General features: G+C 40.9%; 1 protein-coding gene across 3 annotated transcripts in view; it reads left to right on the top strand.

Annotated features, from left to right (window-relative positions):
- Nucleotides 1–667: 667 nt before the first annotated feature.
- zfyve9a (zinc finger, FYVE domain containing 9a) overlaps nucleotides 668–17,569 on the top strand; it is a 38,171-nt gene continuing 21,269 nt past the window's right edge. For 2 of the 3 annotated variants that reach the window (XM_084911425.1, XM_084911423.1), the window contains exons 1-4: nucleotides 669–924; nucleotides 12,900–13,034; nucleotides 14,531–14,638; nucleotides 16,006–17,429. In XM_084911425.1, coding sequence (XP_084767551.1) covers nucleotides 14,569–14,638; nucleotides 16,006–17,429 — 1,494 coding nt within the window. In that variant the 5' untranslated portion in view covers nucleotides 669–924; nucleotides 12,900–13,034; nucleotides 14,531–14,568. Of the gene's footprint in view, nucleotides 925–12,899; nucleotides 13,035–14,530; nucleotides 14,639–16,005; nucleotides 17,430–17,569 lie in introns of all 3 variants that reach the window. The other variant, XM_084911424.1, reaches the window with a different exon arrangement.

Genomic DNA, 17,569 nt, shown 5'->3' with positions numbered 1-17,569 from the left:
ATATTACTTTTAAATCTTCCTTATTTGAAAACGATTTTCTTCCTGTTTTATAAACAAGCAAATAGTCAAATCTCTCCCTAATATTTTAGGGTCTTTCCCTTACAACACCACGAGGTGACTGTGGTGTAGAAATAAAACTGAATTGAATCATATTAAAAAATGTGGATGTTTAGTATTTCTTTTCCTGTAAATTTGCTAGTTGTTCTTTTTTTCATTCATTATCTCTTGAATATATTCTTATTATTATTATTTACTACTAACATGGACTGGCTTTTACTGTAAGACCCCTCCAAACATGTAAAAAAAAAGGAAAAAGAACTTTCCTGAAAGTTGTTTATCTAGTTATAAAATAATACAATAACAACTTACACGTAAAACGTACACACTTTGCTGTTACAGCATCAAAAAGATGGGTTGTTTTAATCGATATATTATCTGTAACCGAATTGTTTGTTTTTCTTAAAGGTAAACAAAGTAATTATAATTTGGGTTGGTGTGTTTATTTTATAAAGCAGTTTGAAACAAAACAAAAATAACTAAAGATAAAAGAAAAGTAATGATGATGCCCAAATTAATTAGATCTGCATTCACAGTTTTTCTCTTGGCGTTGTAATGTAACCTCTAAGGGAGATGCTTTGCGTCTTATTTTGAAAACCGGTAGTTTAGGATTTCCATTTTGGCTGACTTATCGCTGCTCCTTCTTTTCCCCAGTATTAAACCTTGGGGGAGGGATCCTTGAGTGCTGCTGTCGCACAACTACGCTAGACTAGAAGCTTTACTTTCCGACTGTTTGAATCAGGCAGGCAGGCGCTGGTGGGTCTACGCGAGACGGATACTCAAAAATAGCTCTGAAAGGCGATCAGGTATGGCGGATGCTAACGGAGGGGCTCCGCGGGACTTTACGTAAAGATGAGGATTCCTCCGGTGAGTAACTGGATTTGTTTTCGTGACATTTCACGGGTCTGCTGTTGCTCCAACGTTTACAAAACCGCCATTGCAACGCCAACTATCGATGCAGCCCAAGTGAGCGTGGACGGCTGCGGTGCTATCTTTTTTGGCTTATTTGGTGGATAAACGGTGAGGAATATGGAGAAGGTGCCGTTACGGTAACACTATATCTTACGTCTATTACACAACGCGCTCTCCTTTACATTGCGAGCTGCGGATAGACACCCAGTGAGGTTGATAGCAGTGCGACAGGAGGAAAATACTTTGGTGTGGGTGACTTAATGTGAGGAGGAAGGCTTTTTATGGTTTCTATTAACCGTTATGACTGGCCGTTAGCAACGGAACCCACCGAGTCAGTGACGGCGTGAGTGTCCGCCAGAGCAGCAAGTCTCTCCCGTCACTCGGCACACGACTGCCCGCTCAATCTTTAGGGCTATTTCTAGCTTTCTCCAGTACAGCCAGCTGCTGTTAAGTGCTATTATTTGACGCCTAAAATCTCAGTTTTTGCCACACTGCTAAGACGAATGGGTCAGAATTGTTTTGGAAACTTAACTCGTGGCCTTTGTGAATTTGGTTTAATTCAGCTAGCTGCCCAGCTAATACAACTACCCAAGTTAACAAACAAATAGACAAACACTTCACCGCTGCTGTCGTGTAGCTGCACCAGTTTAACCCACCTTCTTTTAATGACACAGAGTAGCTTTCCATGTGTTTTCCCAGTCTACCTGAGAGTGATCTTCATCCAGCGAGGGTGTGTTTGGCCTGCAGGCACAGCCACAGTGCCACTTATGGTTGCATAATCCAAGCAAGTGGTCATCTATGCGCTCTCAAGGGTTGGTTTGGTGAGCTTTCCTGGTGCTACATCTTTTGTATTTGGTCTCTTTGCTTCTGTCCAGGTCTTGGATAGTGAAGAATTTCAAAATCAACTCGGAATATATTAAAAAAAATGTGCAGTTCAGTTAGGATAACTTTTTTTAAAAACGTTTTGATTAGGTAAGTTATGCTTCTCAGATTGAACAGCGCTACTTATGATTTTATAAGCTAATCAAATGGTCATCTACCTGCTCTGCACACGTGCACATCTACAATAAAGACTAGGATCCTTTTTGAGTGATCTGTATCTTTTATCCTGGCAATGTCATTAAAAAAATGATATTATGCCTTATAAAATAAATTCTTACACTTTCTAATAGATTTTAATAATACAAGGGGAAGGTGGGTTTCCCTTTGGTGCTGGTTTGAACCCCTCTGGTGGGTGCTCGAAATTCAGGTTACCAAATAGTTGAAAACTAAATTTAAAAAGGGGTTATAGTAACATTTAGACTGGATTTTGATTAATGCTCTGCTCTATGTCAAAGTCCTCTCTTATCTATCTGCTGATGATGAGCAGTTTAAACATGGTCTGGTGCAAAATATTTGCAACACAAGTCTCTTTCTTTACAGCTCCCTGAATTACTGACCTCTTATGTCAGTGAGTAGTCTCTTAAAGGGGACCCATTATGAATATCCTTTTTTTGCCACTGTTATGTGAGTGGATGTGCATATTACACATGCTCAAAAATGGAAAAGGTGAAGTAATGAAATAATGTCAGTGTTGTATATACAAGAAACCACTGTCAGCGAAAAGCTCAGGCTTCACACTGCTCTGCATGCTCGGTTTCAGGTAGTTTTGTCTCTCTTTGATGCCAGCAAGAGCAGATATGCCTAATTTAGTCATCTCAGGCGCAAAGTGCTAGCTTTGAGAACAGAAGCTCCACCCACAGTCCGTCTGTTTGAAAGGGACAGCCAATTAGAAGAAGGTTGGCTTAAAAGAGGAGATAATACAGCTTGTCATTGAGTTGGTTTTGTATCTATGGTAGTTTAGTCCAAACAAACTTTATCAGGTTTCTCGCTGATGCGACTTTTGCATTTGCTGTCCAGACTTTAGTCCAGGTCTGGAGGTGGATTTATCCAGAAGTAGGCCTGTCCCAGGGGCACCTTGAATAGTCATCAGCAATGGCAAATTAAAAAATGAATTTGGGACCAAAGAAAAAGCCACATCACCACCACATATCTTAACGTATATTTATTAATGAAATGGTACTAGATGGTATTTGGCAATATTAATGTGAAATTAGTTTTTTCCCATGAAGCATAAAGATATCCCACTTCATCTTCAGGTGGTTATAAATCCCAGTGAGGATGTGTGATTCATCTGATCCAACAGACGCCCGTGCAGAGACGGGCTCTCATGTGTGCAGAGACGTCCCAGATGTAGGTTACTGTATGCTTTCAGAAAGAATTACAAGTCTCCCCAATGGCAGACCAGCAGCCAGTCTCCCTGTGCTGATTTTTCTTTCTTTGTAGTGGTGGTTAAATGTAGATCAAACATGAGGGAGAAAGGAAGCTCGTAATAGCTTCTGACACGTTCTGTGAAGCAGAGCAGCTCTTTATAACAGGAGGACAGCTACTTTCCTCTTTCCTCCTGAAGGTAAATCTCAGGGGATTTAACTTTTTCAACCTCTCCTGTCAAAGAAATTATTTTATTTTTAAGCGAGCATGACCTTTCAGAGGATACAAACCTGTGGCATGTTTTCCTTTTATGTGTTTTTGCTTTTATTTATTTTGTCTTGAAGAGCAGGAAAAAAAAGCTTAAAGCAGTAGAAGGAGGAGGTAGGACAACTCCCAGTGTACTTCCAGCTTGGGCGTTAAGCATAGCACACATTACATAATAATGTGTCACTCAGTTTGGCGATCATGCTGGTAGAAAGTGATGTCAGTCTATTCTTAAAGAGAGGAAGCGATCACTTGAGGTTTCCTGTGTTCACCCTTAGTAGACGGCGTCTGGAACGCGGCGGTGCTGGATGTGGAGCTAAAAACATTGTTTCTCAGGATGTGAGATCGTAGTCCTGGGAATTCTTATAGCATCAGAAATAATGGGAAATTCAACGCGTTTTTATTTTATTTTTTTTAATGATTTATAACATGTACATTTTTTGTTTCTCCAAATCCAGAGTTGCCGGTTAATCTCACAGCTCCAGATGAATATCATTCTAACTCTTGAATCATCCATTGATTATTTTCATGATTACTTTTTAGCAGTGTGAAAAGGGCAGCCTGTTTTCTTTAGTTTCCGTTAATTAAAAATCTTGGCCAACCACCTGTTGTTTGCCTAACCATAACTTTCAAAGGCAAGTAATAAAAATTACACTTCTTATTTAAAAATATAGTTGCAGATAATAATAAATAATAAATACATTCAGTGTTTTCTTTTTACAAAATGTTATGTCCTACTTGTTTGTGTCATGTACATGTTTGCTATGGAAAATTAATCCATCCCTGAGGACAAATTTATGCTAATCTAATTATAATTTACTGCTAATACTAATCTATAGTAATGCTTCCAAGGAGCCTGAGTTTCAAGTGATCTTGAGCAATAATTCTCCTGTCTTTCTGAAGGTCTTTCAGAGTTTTTCTCTGGACATTGCCTGCTTTTTCACTCATTGTAGTCCAGTTCTTATATCTGACCGTTTTCAGAAGAATATTTTTGTTTGCTTGTTGGTTTGTTAAGCCACTTAACACTGACATTATTTATTCCAATGTAAAAAAAACACTCCTAACTCAAGAGGTGAAGCAGTGTTGTCTACACATAAGACAACTTGGCTAAGACCCAGTTTTAAATTGTATTTTTATGCAGTTTATGGGCAGCCTGTCACAAAGACCCATAAGTTGTTCCATTTTCATTACTTAAATTTACAAAAAATACCCAAGAGAACACAGTTTGACTACACAAAATAGTATTTTTGACCAACAAGGTCTTCATGTCCTTGAGAAATGGGAAATCCAGCAAAGACCTGTCAGAAGACATTAGAAATGCATCTGGCTCCTCAGTTGATCCATCTACTGCTCACTGAAGACTTCTGTAATGATCTCTGTGGATGGTATAGCAAATTAGACAGGAACTGGTCTGAAAATGGGTGAAATTATTCAGTGATGAATAAAAGTCAGATTTGGTGTTTTTGGTTCAAATCTTCATCAGTGTGTACGAAGGAGTTGGGAAGAGAATTAGAACAACAAGTGTCTACAGAGTTATCTGTAAAGCACTGCAGAGGCTCTGTGGTGGATTGGGGCTGTATTTCTGCCAATGGTGTTGGAGATTTTGTCAAAGTTCAAGAAATTACGAATGTAAAAAAGTAACATCAGATTTTGATCCTCTATGCAAGATCGTCTTTAAAACAGCTTCATTTTCAGGATGACGATGATCTCAAACACACTGCTTATGCAATAAAAGAGTAGCTGGATAGAAAAACACACAATGGAACATTATCTGTCATGGATTGGCCTTCCTAGAGAACAGACTTCAATATCACTGAAGCAGTGAGGGATCATCTTGATAGAGAACAGAACAAACAGCAGCCAGCATGCAAAGAAAGAGCTTTGGATGTCCTTCAAGAAGCCTGGAGAACTATTCCTGAAGACCACTTGAATAAATTACAAGAGAGCTTAGATTTTAAAGTTTTAAAGGAGACATTAATGTTAATTCCTAACTCCGTGTTTTTATTCTTGGACAGTAAAAATGTCTGTCAGACATTCCAATTTGTTTTTTCTAATTTAAATGTTTCATTTTGTCAGAACAACATTCCAATACCAAAAAATAAACAAAGTTTTGGGTTTTTTTTGTATCTACATATGTACTGAAGAATTATGTCAGTATAAGACTATAATATCTTTCTGTCTGCGATGGACAAAAGGATACAGATTTTCAACGCGAGTTATTAAATGGCCACAAATACTAGGAAAATGCACAGACTTATGTTAAGTAAGTTAATGCACACTATTTGGCTTGACACTATGCAGACTGATTGTGCTTATGTACGCAGTTACCCCCCCAAAAGGTCAAATTTTGAGCCAAGAAATAGAAAGTTTGTGCATAATTGAATGCAATTAGGACTGTAGTTTATGATTGATGATTAATATACGCTGCCTTAAACCAGTGGGAGCTGGCAAGGGCTTCATATTCAGCCAAGAAAATGATAAGAAAGAAAGAAGTTATTTAATTTTTTTTCATTTTCATTTTCTTTTGCTTACAAAAACAATTTTGTGTTTAAATCATTTACATCAATTTGCGATACTGGTCTGTGTACGCGTGAATGCAGCCGTCAGCGATGGCTTCTAACCGGGTTACCGTTTGCCGTCGAGCTCCCTTAAATACTTAATGAGCTGTGACCAAGTCTGAACACTTAGAAACATTTATGGAGGACATTTATTTTTAATTTCACCAGGAATTCTTGGGTCATTCTCAGGGTTCAGATGGCAAAAACACCAATTTTACTCTTGAGTAACTTTTGGCTTACAGGCACAGATTTTTTTTTTAACAGACTTGTAAGGGAAGCACGTGTGGAAATGATAACTTTAATGATGAGCAACTAATATTTAAGGAGCCCATGCCAATGAATGACCTAAATCCTGTTGCACTTAAATGCTGTTAGTAATGGGTTCATGGTCTTTTAATTGGTGTGACATGTGAAGTGCATGTCATACCAATTAAAGGGCCTGCTCATAAAATGTGGAGAGTAGAGGACATTTATGTGCACACATTCAGGAAATAGCCACAAATGTAACACAAAATTGTTAGAAATATACTTGTAGTAACACATGAAATATTGAAATAGTCCAAAGCTTGTGTATAACCAAAACATAAATGTCTGATTACACTAATGATTGTAGAGGATATCCACCTGATTGGCCAGGAAGCGAATGCAGCTCCCTCTCAGGAAATAACAACAGGATACGGGAGTCGTTGTTCTGACTGCGTGGACCTAATGAACTGTTTAGCATTGTGGTATGTCCGAGCTTCCTCGCTGTTTATGCCCTTGTCTTATTTAATTTGGCCGCCATGCCAGGCAGGTCCAGTCGGGTATGGTTTATCGTGTTAGTAGCCTGATGGGCCACTTCAATATTAGCATGTCTGGCTGACACTGGAGCGTGACTGTTGGAGTGAGCCTGGAGATCAGCTGCTGGTTGCTCGATTTAAAAATAGTTCCTTGTTGTGTTTGGTACGTGTGCTCGTATTGAGCTTAACCAAAGTTTCAGTTAGGGCTGGGCAGTTAATTCGACTTTTAATCTCAACTGATTTTGATGACCAGCAGTTATGAAAATGAAATAAATTGGAAGGAACGGTTACTGATTTGCATTCGTGATCAATACAAAGCTGTAGTTCTTTTCCAGTTAATTAAAGCTCACACCTTTCCTTTACACTTGTGCGCTTCCACCCCTCTAAAAGTTTAGATTAATTTGCTCTTTAGTTCAGTTCTAACAAAGATGACTCAAAGAGAGCCCTAAGTTAGTAACATTGATCTAGAAAATTCTCTCACTTTCAGTTGAATATGAAGGACTATTAATGGTTGCCGTCATGAAATATCACACAGTTCTCACATTTTTGGTGGGGTGTGCCAGTCGACTGTTTTCCTGTGGCTGCTGTTTACTGCCAGCACTGCCTCCCGTCGCCCAGTCTGCACTGCCGGCCTCAGACATCCTGCGGTAAAGACAGATCAGTGGTTACCCTTGAGTGATAGGCTGTTTAGGTAATAATTAAAATAATTATTCTATTTCAAATGAAATAAAATCTTTTTAAAAAAGAAAACTGATTGCTTGAATAAACATGTTAAATAATTAAGATTATGATACAAACCATTATTGTGCTGCCCTGCCTCCAGTCCGCTGTAAGCAATCCGTTTCAAACAGGCTCTTAAGATCTATCTATAACAGGGGTGGGCAACTCCAGGCCTCGAGGGCCAGTGTCCTGCAGTTTTTAGATATCACTCTGGGTCAACACACCTGAATCACATGATGAGTTCATTCATTACCTCTGGAGAACTTCAAGACATGTTGAGGAGGTCATTTAGTCATTTAAATCAGCTGTGTTGGATCTAAAACCTGCAGGACACCGGCCCTTGAGGCCTGGAGTTGCCCACCCCTGGTATATAAGTAGGAAAGCTCCACCCACCTGCAGTTCAAATCTTTTGTTTATAAGGGGCAGCCAATCAGAGGAAACCTGTTTTAAAGGTAGTGAGAATGGAGCTAAAAGTGTTTGGATTGGGTTTTTTTGGTTTTGGACTTTTGTTCGGACAAAACAAGACATTTAAAAATGAACAGCACGCTATTTAAATGAGAGAGTAAATAACATTTAAATAAATATATTGTGTATCGAGTTTATTATTGAGGTTTATTCCAGAATAGATTAGTTTTACATTTCATGCCAGTCTGTCAAGTTATTGATGAGGCACTGATTTTAAAACCACAGATGTGCATTAGCCAAAGCAAATTTTAACACAGTGTTGTGGCCTCTCTATTAAATAAATCATTAGTGTATTGTTCACAGAGGGGTTATAATAATTATCAGCTGAGCTGTTCTGTCATGCACAATCTCAATATTCTTGCTTTACTGTAGGCGGCATCACACGTTTTCTTCTTTGATGGTTTTTGATGAGTTGCAGCATGTTTGTACACAACATGTTCTTAAGAACTGCAGGACTGTTTTCCTCTCTGACTGACACCATTTCATGCACATATGCCTCCTCTGAAGCATCTTTCTGAGTTTACATGTCTAAAAATATGACTTGTTCATGCACTTTGACTAAAGATGCATTATTCAACGCCTCTGCAGAGTAATTAAATCTTAATCAGGGATGGGCTCCTGTCCTTATGGAGGCGTGTCTTTGTGAGTGTGTATGTGTTTACGACAGCTCCACTGGATGCTTTTATAGTGTAAGATGGTTTTAGAAGTCTTTCATTAGGAGGGAAACTTCTCACCTGGGGAAAACGATGCAGAGGTTGGCTGAGGTTAAGACTTGGTGCTTAGATGTTTCTTCAGTTCAGCGGTCAGAGCAGGAGGTGTGAAGATAATTTGCTCTCCAAAGCGGATCACCTCACACGCTTTAGTTGTAATTTTTCCTTTTAAAATTCACTTTTTTTTGTTCTTTGTCTTGCTGATGCTACTTTAGTGTCCAGCAACAGCCTCCAGCTAGACTTTATATAAAAGATGGTGGATTATAGCGCCTGTGTCTGGTGCCTTGCATCTGCATTCTTTCTAGTAGCCAACAGGAGCTTGACTTAGGGCTGTTCGATATAACGATATATATCGGATGACAATATAAAAAGGTCTATCGTTTCATTTTACGCTATCGTTTGTTTCGTGGTGTTGCAAAATAAACTCTTTACGGCAATATTTTTTCATCGTTTTGATGGTCACTGCAGTGGCTATATTAATTTCTTAAAGTTCTCTCTTTCTCTTATATTTAATATAACCACACTACAGACGGACAAGCGCCTGTTTTTATGCGTTTTGGTTAGCAACAACGACGGTAACACCATCGCGTGTCCGCTTGTTTATGTACCACATAAACCTTTCACAATAAAGCTCAAGATCCTGTTGAGACTTTTCAAAATAAACTGAATCACGTGAAAGAGCAGATTATTTACGGATGAGAAGTAAAAAAGAGCCGCCAGGTGCTAAAAAATAAACCTTAGACTCAAACGTTAGAACAGGCTTTTCCCCGCCGCACGCTGTGTAATAAATACTCACAAAGAAAACTGCGGCTGTTACAACTTATGTCTAAAAATGTATCGTTTCATGCATCTGTTAAAACACTCGACTCCAGCTACATGACACGCAGCTGGAAACACTTCCCGCAAGTCGAGCTGCCTGAGATTCACAGAATTTACAGAAAATGTTACATTTTTGTGATTTATATCGTTATCAGGACGATAGAATTCTTATATCGGGATATGTGATTTTGGTCATATCGCACAGCCCTAGGTTGACTCCTTTATTTGAAGAAGTCTGGTTGTATAAAATTTTTGACACCCCTCAACTTTGACCTCTGTCAACTTTGCTGATGTCTTATTTAATACAGAATGGTGTTCTCTTTGTAAATTACAGCGCTCAATGGAAGGACAATACAGCAGAGTGTCCTTTAAGGTTGACCTACCTTGTGATTGACAAGCTCACATGCAATACCAAAACTTCCACTATACTGGCGAACACGCACAACTCCAAGTGCTGTCACATTTGCGATATCGATTATTACAGTAAGTACTGGTTTTGGTGACATGCCTACTTAAATCATGCCTTAAATCAAACAATCAGTAAAAACATGGCACTTTTGCCTGACTAAAGTAAACAACCTCTTCACTGTGGATGTGTCCATTTCTTTTATACAGTCTATGTCTCTAGCTTTTTTTTGTTTTGCTCATTTTTGATTCAGTTATTCAAAAAACTAGTCAATATGACTTACATTAAAGAAATGCGTAATAAAAATGATTCTCAAAAAAGAAGTTGAGATTATGCAGATAACAGTTTATTGACTCTCAGTATTTCTTAGGGTCTAGCAAAATTCAGTAACATATAGTAGTAATAGTATGAAAATGAAATGTCTAACTCCTGTTTAATGTTCTTTTTAAATCAGACAATTCCCAGCCCAGTAAATAAAGCCATCGGCTATGAATTGCATGCTGTTATAATCAGTGTTGATCAAAGTCCTGCAGGCTGTTAAATTTTGTAAAAACTCAAGCACCATGTAGTACAACCTAATATTTCAGTTTGTTCACTTTTTATTCAATATTTTAACTTGCGTGGCGCTTTTCCCACAAGTATAAAATCATTTAAGTTACCTGAACGCATCATTTTCCATTAGATCAAAGAGACTTTGAGCTATTTGCCCATTTTTAACCTCTTGACTTGAAAAGGGTCCAGAGTGGATTGTTTGTATACCATTAGCTCAGAGCAACATTCGCTTTCAGGAGCTTTGTATTCCAAAGTAAAGTCCCTAAAATGTTAGAAAGTAAACCCCCAATACTCAGTCGACTCAGCTGCACAAAAGGCATGGAATAAAGCCCTGTTCCTCTTTCTGTCAGGAAAGCTCTGGACTCAATCATGTATTAGCTTTTTTTTGGGGGGGGGGATGTTCATTTTCAAGAATTTTGGCATATGAGTTTAGAGAAAATTTTCACCGCCCTGCAGCTGTGGAGTGTTTTTAAGCATGCAGTGCACAAGTTGATTGAATCATTCAGCGTGTTTTAAATGTCAGTCTGACAACTTATATTGTTCGGTTTGTTTTCACTGGCTGTGAATATTTCAGTTTTTCACCACTTTCTCAGAAAAGTAATGGAAAGCACCTCTGGTGAGCTCCAGCAGCACTACCTCAGTTTACTCCTGTTTGTAGCCGTGATAACCTCCGTCTGCCATGTTCTTCTGAAATGGTACAATCCCACATCCATATTCCATGTTTACGCTCCTGTCCGGTGCCTTTACGGTTTTGTGCTGACGTCGTGCCCCCACTTGCATCTTAAACTAAGCGGGAAATATGTTGACTCTGCTCATTTCTGCGAGGCCTTGGCCCTGTGGAATATTTGGTCTCTGGTGTAATCCGTGGTTTCGTTTGTCCTTATGAGGATGACCCTGAAGTTTAACCTGGCTGTTACTCATTTGCAGCCGCACCACATTACATCCTCACTCCAAGGTCTCCTCGTCAGCAAGGACACGTGGGGCAGGTTTACTGTACAGGCTTCAGCTGCTGTCCATTCATGGCTCTGATTACTCTGTCAGGCTTTGATGGGTAATGCGTATAATAATGTGCAGCATAGCATACATGGTGATCGGCCGTTGCTGGGTATTGTTTATTAGCTTTAGTCTAAGAGAGTAGCAGCATGAGTGTAAACACTAAGCTGTCTGATGTGTAGCTTTCCTTTTTATCAGCATAATAGAGTATCCGCTTGTTAACTAATCGACCCCTTTTCAGGGTCCAACTGTTTCCTGCGTTGGATGAGGCTTTCATTTAAAAAAAAAAAAATTTAAGAGCTGCACTGACTTTTTTTCCTTTTTACTTGTTTGGGTTTTTTTGTTGTTGTTGTTTGTTTGTTTGTTTGTTTGTTTGTTTGTTTGTTTTAAAAGACAAGAACCACCAAAATATTCAGTTGTTATTTTTGGCCTCTCCAGCTTGTTATTAGTACTGTCTATTACCCCTTGGAGCTAAGTTTTTAAGAAGACATGATGTACTCTACAGCCCATAGGCTCAAATATTTAATCTTGTCAACTTGGGTGAAATTTCAGTGTGGACGTTAACTTAAGGATCAGCGATAGAGCCACTTAATCCACCACCAGCTGGGTCCCATCTTTGTGAAATTTACATGTTGTTCTTGTTTGAGTTCCCTCTGCGTTCTCTGGATCCCTCCCACAGTCCACATAGGAAGCATATTAAGTTAACTGGTGAGAATTTGCCATAGTTAGAAATTGTGAGCAAGATTGGTAGTCTGCGTGCTAGTCCTACGATAGATTGTAAACCTGTACGCCAGCTCTTGACCCCATGACAGGGTTAAGAAACGGATGGATCTGGCTTGTTAACAGAGTGCAGCTTGGAAACAAGCTCCATTTTCACTTATTTGCCCAAACTTTGTCACACAGATTCCTGTCTCAAGACCAAAACACCTGTTATCCTCAAGTAACACGGTGTCTTTGCCTCACCTGGTTCCCTGTCACTCTGTTTTTTGGAGCTGCCTGAGCCACAGGCTCATTTCAAGTGGAGCACAGAAGCATTACAGCCAGAGATGAATCAAAACGAGTCTCTCTCTTTCTCCTTTTAATATCCTGCATTGGACTTTATTGCTTTTAAATATAGTGACAGACCTTTTCACAAGTACTAGACTATTAGCTAGCATTGCCCAGTACACCTTGATCAGTGTGCAATTTTGTAAATGTGTTGTTATTAGCTCCTTTTTTTAAATGTTTAATGCAAACTGTGAGTGTGACGCCACAGTTCTCCAAGCACATGTTTACAGGGGAAAAACACGAGAAGTGTAACCTCAGCTGTAACCTTACTCGCTGTATAATAGTTAGACAGCATCATTTTTTTTTTTTTGGCACATGAGTTGATAAGCAGCACTTTACTGAATAGTGTTTCCTCTCCTTATCTCAGGTGTGGGCGCTGGGCGCTTGCCAGACTGGGTGAGCTGAGAACTAAGACTGAAACCTGTTGAGAGAGAGAGAGAGAGAGAGAGAGAGAGGGGGAAAAAAACATTACCTGGGACTGCTGAGGAGGACCTCTGTGCAGGTGAGGACTGACAGATGTGATGAAGATGAAGTGTTTATACAGGCTTTACTTTTCAAATGGATTTTAGGGTTTGTGATTCACAACATGTGACAGTGCAAAGCAGGTGTAAAACATGACTGATATACATTTGCATGCTTTTTTATGATTTCAGCTTAATAAGTGTAAACTGTTAGAGTAGCAGTGCAGAGAATATGAAAAAGTCCCATTAAAACAATTAAATAAAATCAAAAACAAAGAAGATAAAATGCAAAATAAACCCCAACTACCTGTTTTTATTTTATTTTTCTGCTATCATTCAAAACATTTCCCAGGCTTGTCACTTTAAAGCAGAACTCCAGTGTTACCAAGTAATATTACAAATCTAACAGGCACAAACTGTGGGGGTTTTTTTGTTTTTAAATTTACCTGCACACCTAACCTGCTTAGGTATGCAGCATGAGTTACCATGGCAATGCAAAGTGAACCACCTTTGTAATACTAAAAAGCAAAGATTAAACCTGAAGATACTTCACTAAAGCCCCAAATCCTGCTTCAGAGTACAGGCCTGTGGCTTTAAATGAACAAAATATTTTGTCTGCATGACTCACATGTTAAACGCGTTACTCTCTGGGTTAGACTCACAGCGTTTGTAACACTGAAAGCTTCATTTTGCATTATTAACAAGCTATGAGCAAATTAGAGAGTATTTCCTTGCTCTGAAGATCCTCAGATCTAAAAGACTCGGTATCCTTTCTAAAGTTGACAACTGCAACACGTTTTTTGCTAAAGTCTCCCTCTATGCCCTCACCTCTCGGCACTTTTGGTACTCCAGAGTTGAAGTTTTCTGTCACAGATATCTGCAAAACAAACACTGCATGCTGGATCTGCATCTCACAGAGCTTGAAATGTGTTTACTGTGCAATATTAAAAACGCACAGTAATCAAACATGGTTTTAATGACGCAAACCTTTGGCAAACTGCAGCATTGTCACTGTGGAAACCACCTACCGTTCTTCCTGACTAATTGATGTCCAGAGTTTGGCAGTTAAAAAAAAAAAAGCAGACAAATGGTTGTCAGATTTATTAATATTGAAAATAAGCTTAAGTCTTAATGTAGCAACATTGATAGGACGGGCCTGCTCTCTTTAAAAATGAGGAGAATAGACATAAGGGACATTGAAACACCTTTCCTTACATTGAAGTCAGTTTGGCTACTTCATATCCTGAATGTCAGCTTCAGTTGGGAAATTTGCTAATCAGAAAGATTTAGACCATGCCCACATGTCTCTGTCATTATCCCTGTGACCTCAGAGTAATCATTAAAGAGAGAACTGCTTGGGAGGGAAATGAGGAGAGAGAAAAGGGAGTTGGAGAAGCTGTTTCTCCTCAGTCAAATGATATTGGAGTGAGGAGAGGATATAAAAAGGAGATATGATTCTGGCCGTGCGAGTCATTTACATACGGTATGGAAATGTGACAGACTCTGGCGTTGAGGACACATTTGCTGCTGCTCTTAGGTTCACACGGCCGTCAGCAGGGTGGAGCTTCCTGACCCATGGAGAATTACTTCCAGGCCGAGGCCTTCAACCTGGACAAGGTGCTGGACGAGTTCGAGCAGAACGAAGGTGAGCTTTAATAGATGCAGACAGCAGACGAGGACGAGCGGTGAGTCATTGCGGACGAGGAAAGGCGAACAGAAAAGGAAGAGCTGCTGTCAGCGTGCCATTGCACAACCTCTGAGAGTAAATCATCAAGGTGTCAGAAAATCAGCCACCGCCCATTAAGTCTGAGTAACATTCACAGGTGGGGATTGAGGGCGGGCCACGAGGGGATAGGATTAATTGAATTTCCCATTTCCCTTAGGCTTTGAGACATCGTGTAACTGGTGCAAGACAGGAGGGTTGGCTGTTTTCATCACACTTAATGATCCCAAAAGTGTGTCGGAGCCTTTTTGGAGACTCTGTGATTTCACAGTTTATTTATGGTAATTGTGAAGTAAACACTGCATTACTGAGCTGTGTATCTGCATTCTCTCAGCATTCCAGCACAAATGCCTGTTATAGGAAAAAAAAGGATGGCTCTTGTTCTAAATTTGTCTTCTAAAGTCCTGCAGATCCATGGGCACAAACTAGAGTTTAATGTTACTGTGAACTTGGTGTGTATTTTGTCTGTGTGTGGTTATCTTTGACCTCTGTCAGAGATCCAGCTTGGCAGATTAAGTGTGTGTGTGTGTGTGTGTGTGTGTGTGTGTGTGTGTGTGTGTGTGTGTGTGTGTGTGTGTGTGTGCTGCACACTGAAACAGCTTAGCATGAACTGCAGTGGATGGAGGCGAGAGCCGACTGTGTGAGGAAGTCGGTTTAAAGAAATATTTTAAGAATTTCTACTTGTATTACACAGCAGTTATATGTCGGCTTGACTGATGGCTCCCAGGGGCGAGCGAGCCATTTTGGCCCACTTTCTCAGAATTTCCCAGTCCATCCACACACTAATTTCCCACTCCATGCCAACCTCATTTCTCAGTTCATCCCCTGCTTTGTTCCTGCCATTTATAGCTTTTTCGATCACCTGGAAGTGTGTATCTTTGTATCAGTTCTCTGTGGCTGTTCTTGTGAGGCTGCTCAAGGGTTCATGATCTCCTAACCACTTCCTCGTATTTCAGATTTCATGTGTTAAGCAGAAAATTGGAAGCTGTTTGGAAAGTGTAGATAAATGGTTGTGTCCGGCAAAGTGCAATAGGGGACTACATCAAGACAAATATTAATTTATGTCTTTATAGATATTAAATGGTGCAGACTTCATAAGACCAAGCATGAGCACCAATTTTTCTGACATGAGGATGACAATACCAGTTTAGACATTAATATTTTGGTTGATTTAGTAAAAAAAAAAATTAGTTGTAGATATAATTTGTGAGTACATTAAAATACGTTCAAAGAGCTTCTGCTGAGATCCATACAGTCTTTCATTTTCCTTTTTTCTTTTTTCTCTGCAGATGAGACGGACACTCCCATTCTTTCAGATGCTAAGTGGACCCAGATCCTGGCCCCACCAACCCACATGCTCTCTTTGAACCCTGCGCTGGCTCACGCAGACCTCAGTCCCCGGGAGAGTCCCCTGTCATTTAAGACCCTCCCCGACTCATCCTCGACCCCTTCCCCAGGGGCTGATCCGAAAAGGCATCCTGGTCCCGAACCTCCATCCTGGGCAGAGGAGAGGCCGGCAGACGTCCACAGCCCTCCCCTCCCCCAGCCCAATATCGGCAAACTGGTGGGCACCGACGACCTCTCGCCGCCCCCTGTGACGGCCTCTGACAACGTGGAGAATGGCTGCCTGTCCAGTCCACAGCTGGATGCCCTCAGCAAAGAGATAAGTTCTCCTGCAGACATCCAGCTTGGTGATTCTGGCCAGGAGACTAAACGTGAAGAGACAGCTGCCTCGTCCGGAGGAGGGGGCTCGTCTGTCAGTCACACTCGCTTCAGCTTTGAGGTTGGATTACAGGAACAAACACCCTCCACGAAAATTCTCCCAAATGTGGAACACACGGCACAAAATGGGGATGATGGCAGTTCAGCTGCCTTACAGGACTTTGGCCTAGAAACGCAAACTGGAATTTTAAAAGAGGAGCAAGGGGAAAGTCTCCTGAATGGGAGCAGGGTTGTTCAGAGTGGGTGTGAGTTGGAGGAGAACGGTGCGTCTCCTTCGGACAAGGTTGGGCTGGAGAAGGAAAGGAGATGTGGTCCAGAGGGACAAGTAGACCAGCACCACAGAATAGCAAATCTTCCAAATGGTTTGGAACAGGAGAGCGGGACCAGCTCTAAGCCTCAGGAGGTGGAAGAGAGGGTAGAGGAAGGTGTTTCCCCCTCTCCTGTCCCCTCAAAAGAGGACTCTGTAACTGAGGAGAAAGAAATGGAGGAGAGCAAGCAGGAAAGCGGCGAGGGAGGAGCGGGGGGATCGGGTTGCATCCAACCAAAACTCAACAACCGGCTGCAGCCGGTCAGCATTCCCTATGGAGGCGCCCGACCCAAACAGCCCGTCAGCCTCAAGCTCCAGATCCCACAGCCGTTGTCGGGCCAGGTGCAGAACCTGCTCAGTCCGTCTGCCGCCAACAAGAACAAGAACCTCGAAAACCAATGCCGGAAAGGCACACCCTCCGAAACGCCGCCTGGCGGGACTGACCAGAGTGCAGTCAGCGTGAATGGAGAGGGCATCATCCACTCTCCATCCCTCATACCCCCAGAGAGCCCAGACAATGACCTCCAGGCAGGGCAACAAGGTGCTCTGTGCAGGAAACCTACCAGCTCTCTGGGAGAGGTCGCCCCTGTGTGGGTGCCTGACTCCCAGGCTCCAGTCTGCATGAAATGTGACGTCAAGTTCACCTTCACCAAGAGGAGGCATCACTGCAGGGCCTGTGGCAAGGTCAGTGGTGTACTAAAACTGTGCTAATCTAACCCATAAAGAGCAGTCTAGCTATAATGACCTATTACACAACAGTGTATCTCTGTGATTATGTTGTTTTGATGTTTAATTAATCCCGTAAGTGTGCACCAAAAGTAGGC

The sequence above is a fragment of the Perissodus microlepis genome, chromosome 18, assembly GCF_051167445.1.
Source record: "Perissodus microlepis isolate ML-2025 ecotype Zambia chromosome 18, ASM5116744v1, whole genome shotgun sequence".
Taxonomy (NCBI): Eukaryota; Metazoa; Chordata; class Actinopteri; order Cichliformes; family Cichlidae; genus Perissodus; species Perissodus microlepis.
The sequence above is the reverse complement of the archived record's forward strand: the minus strand, read 5'-3'. Positions and strand labels throughout refer to the sequence as shown.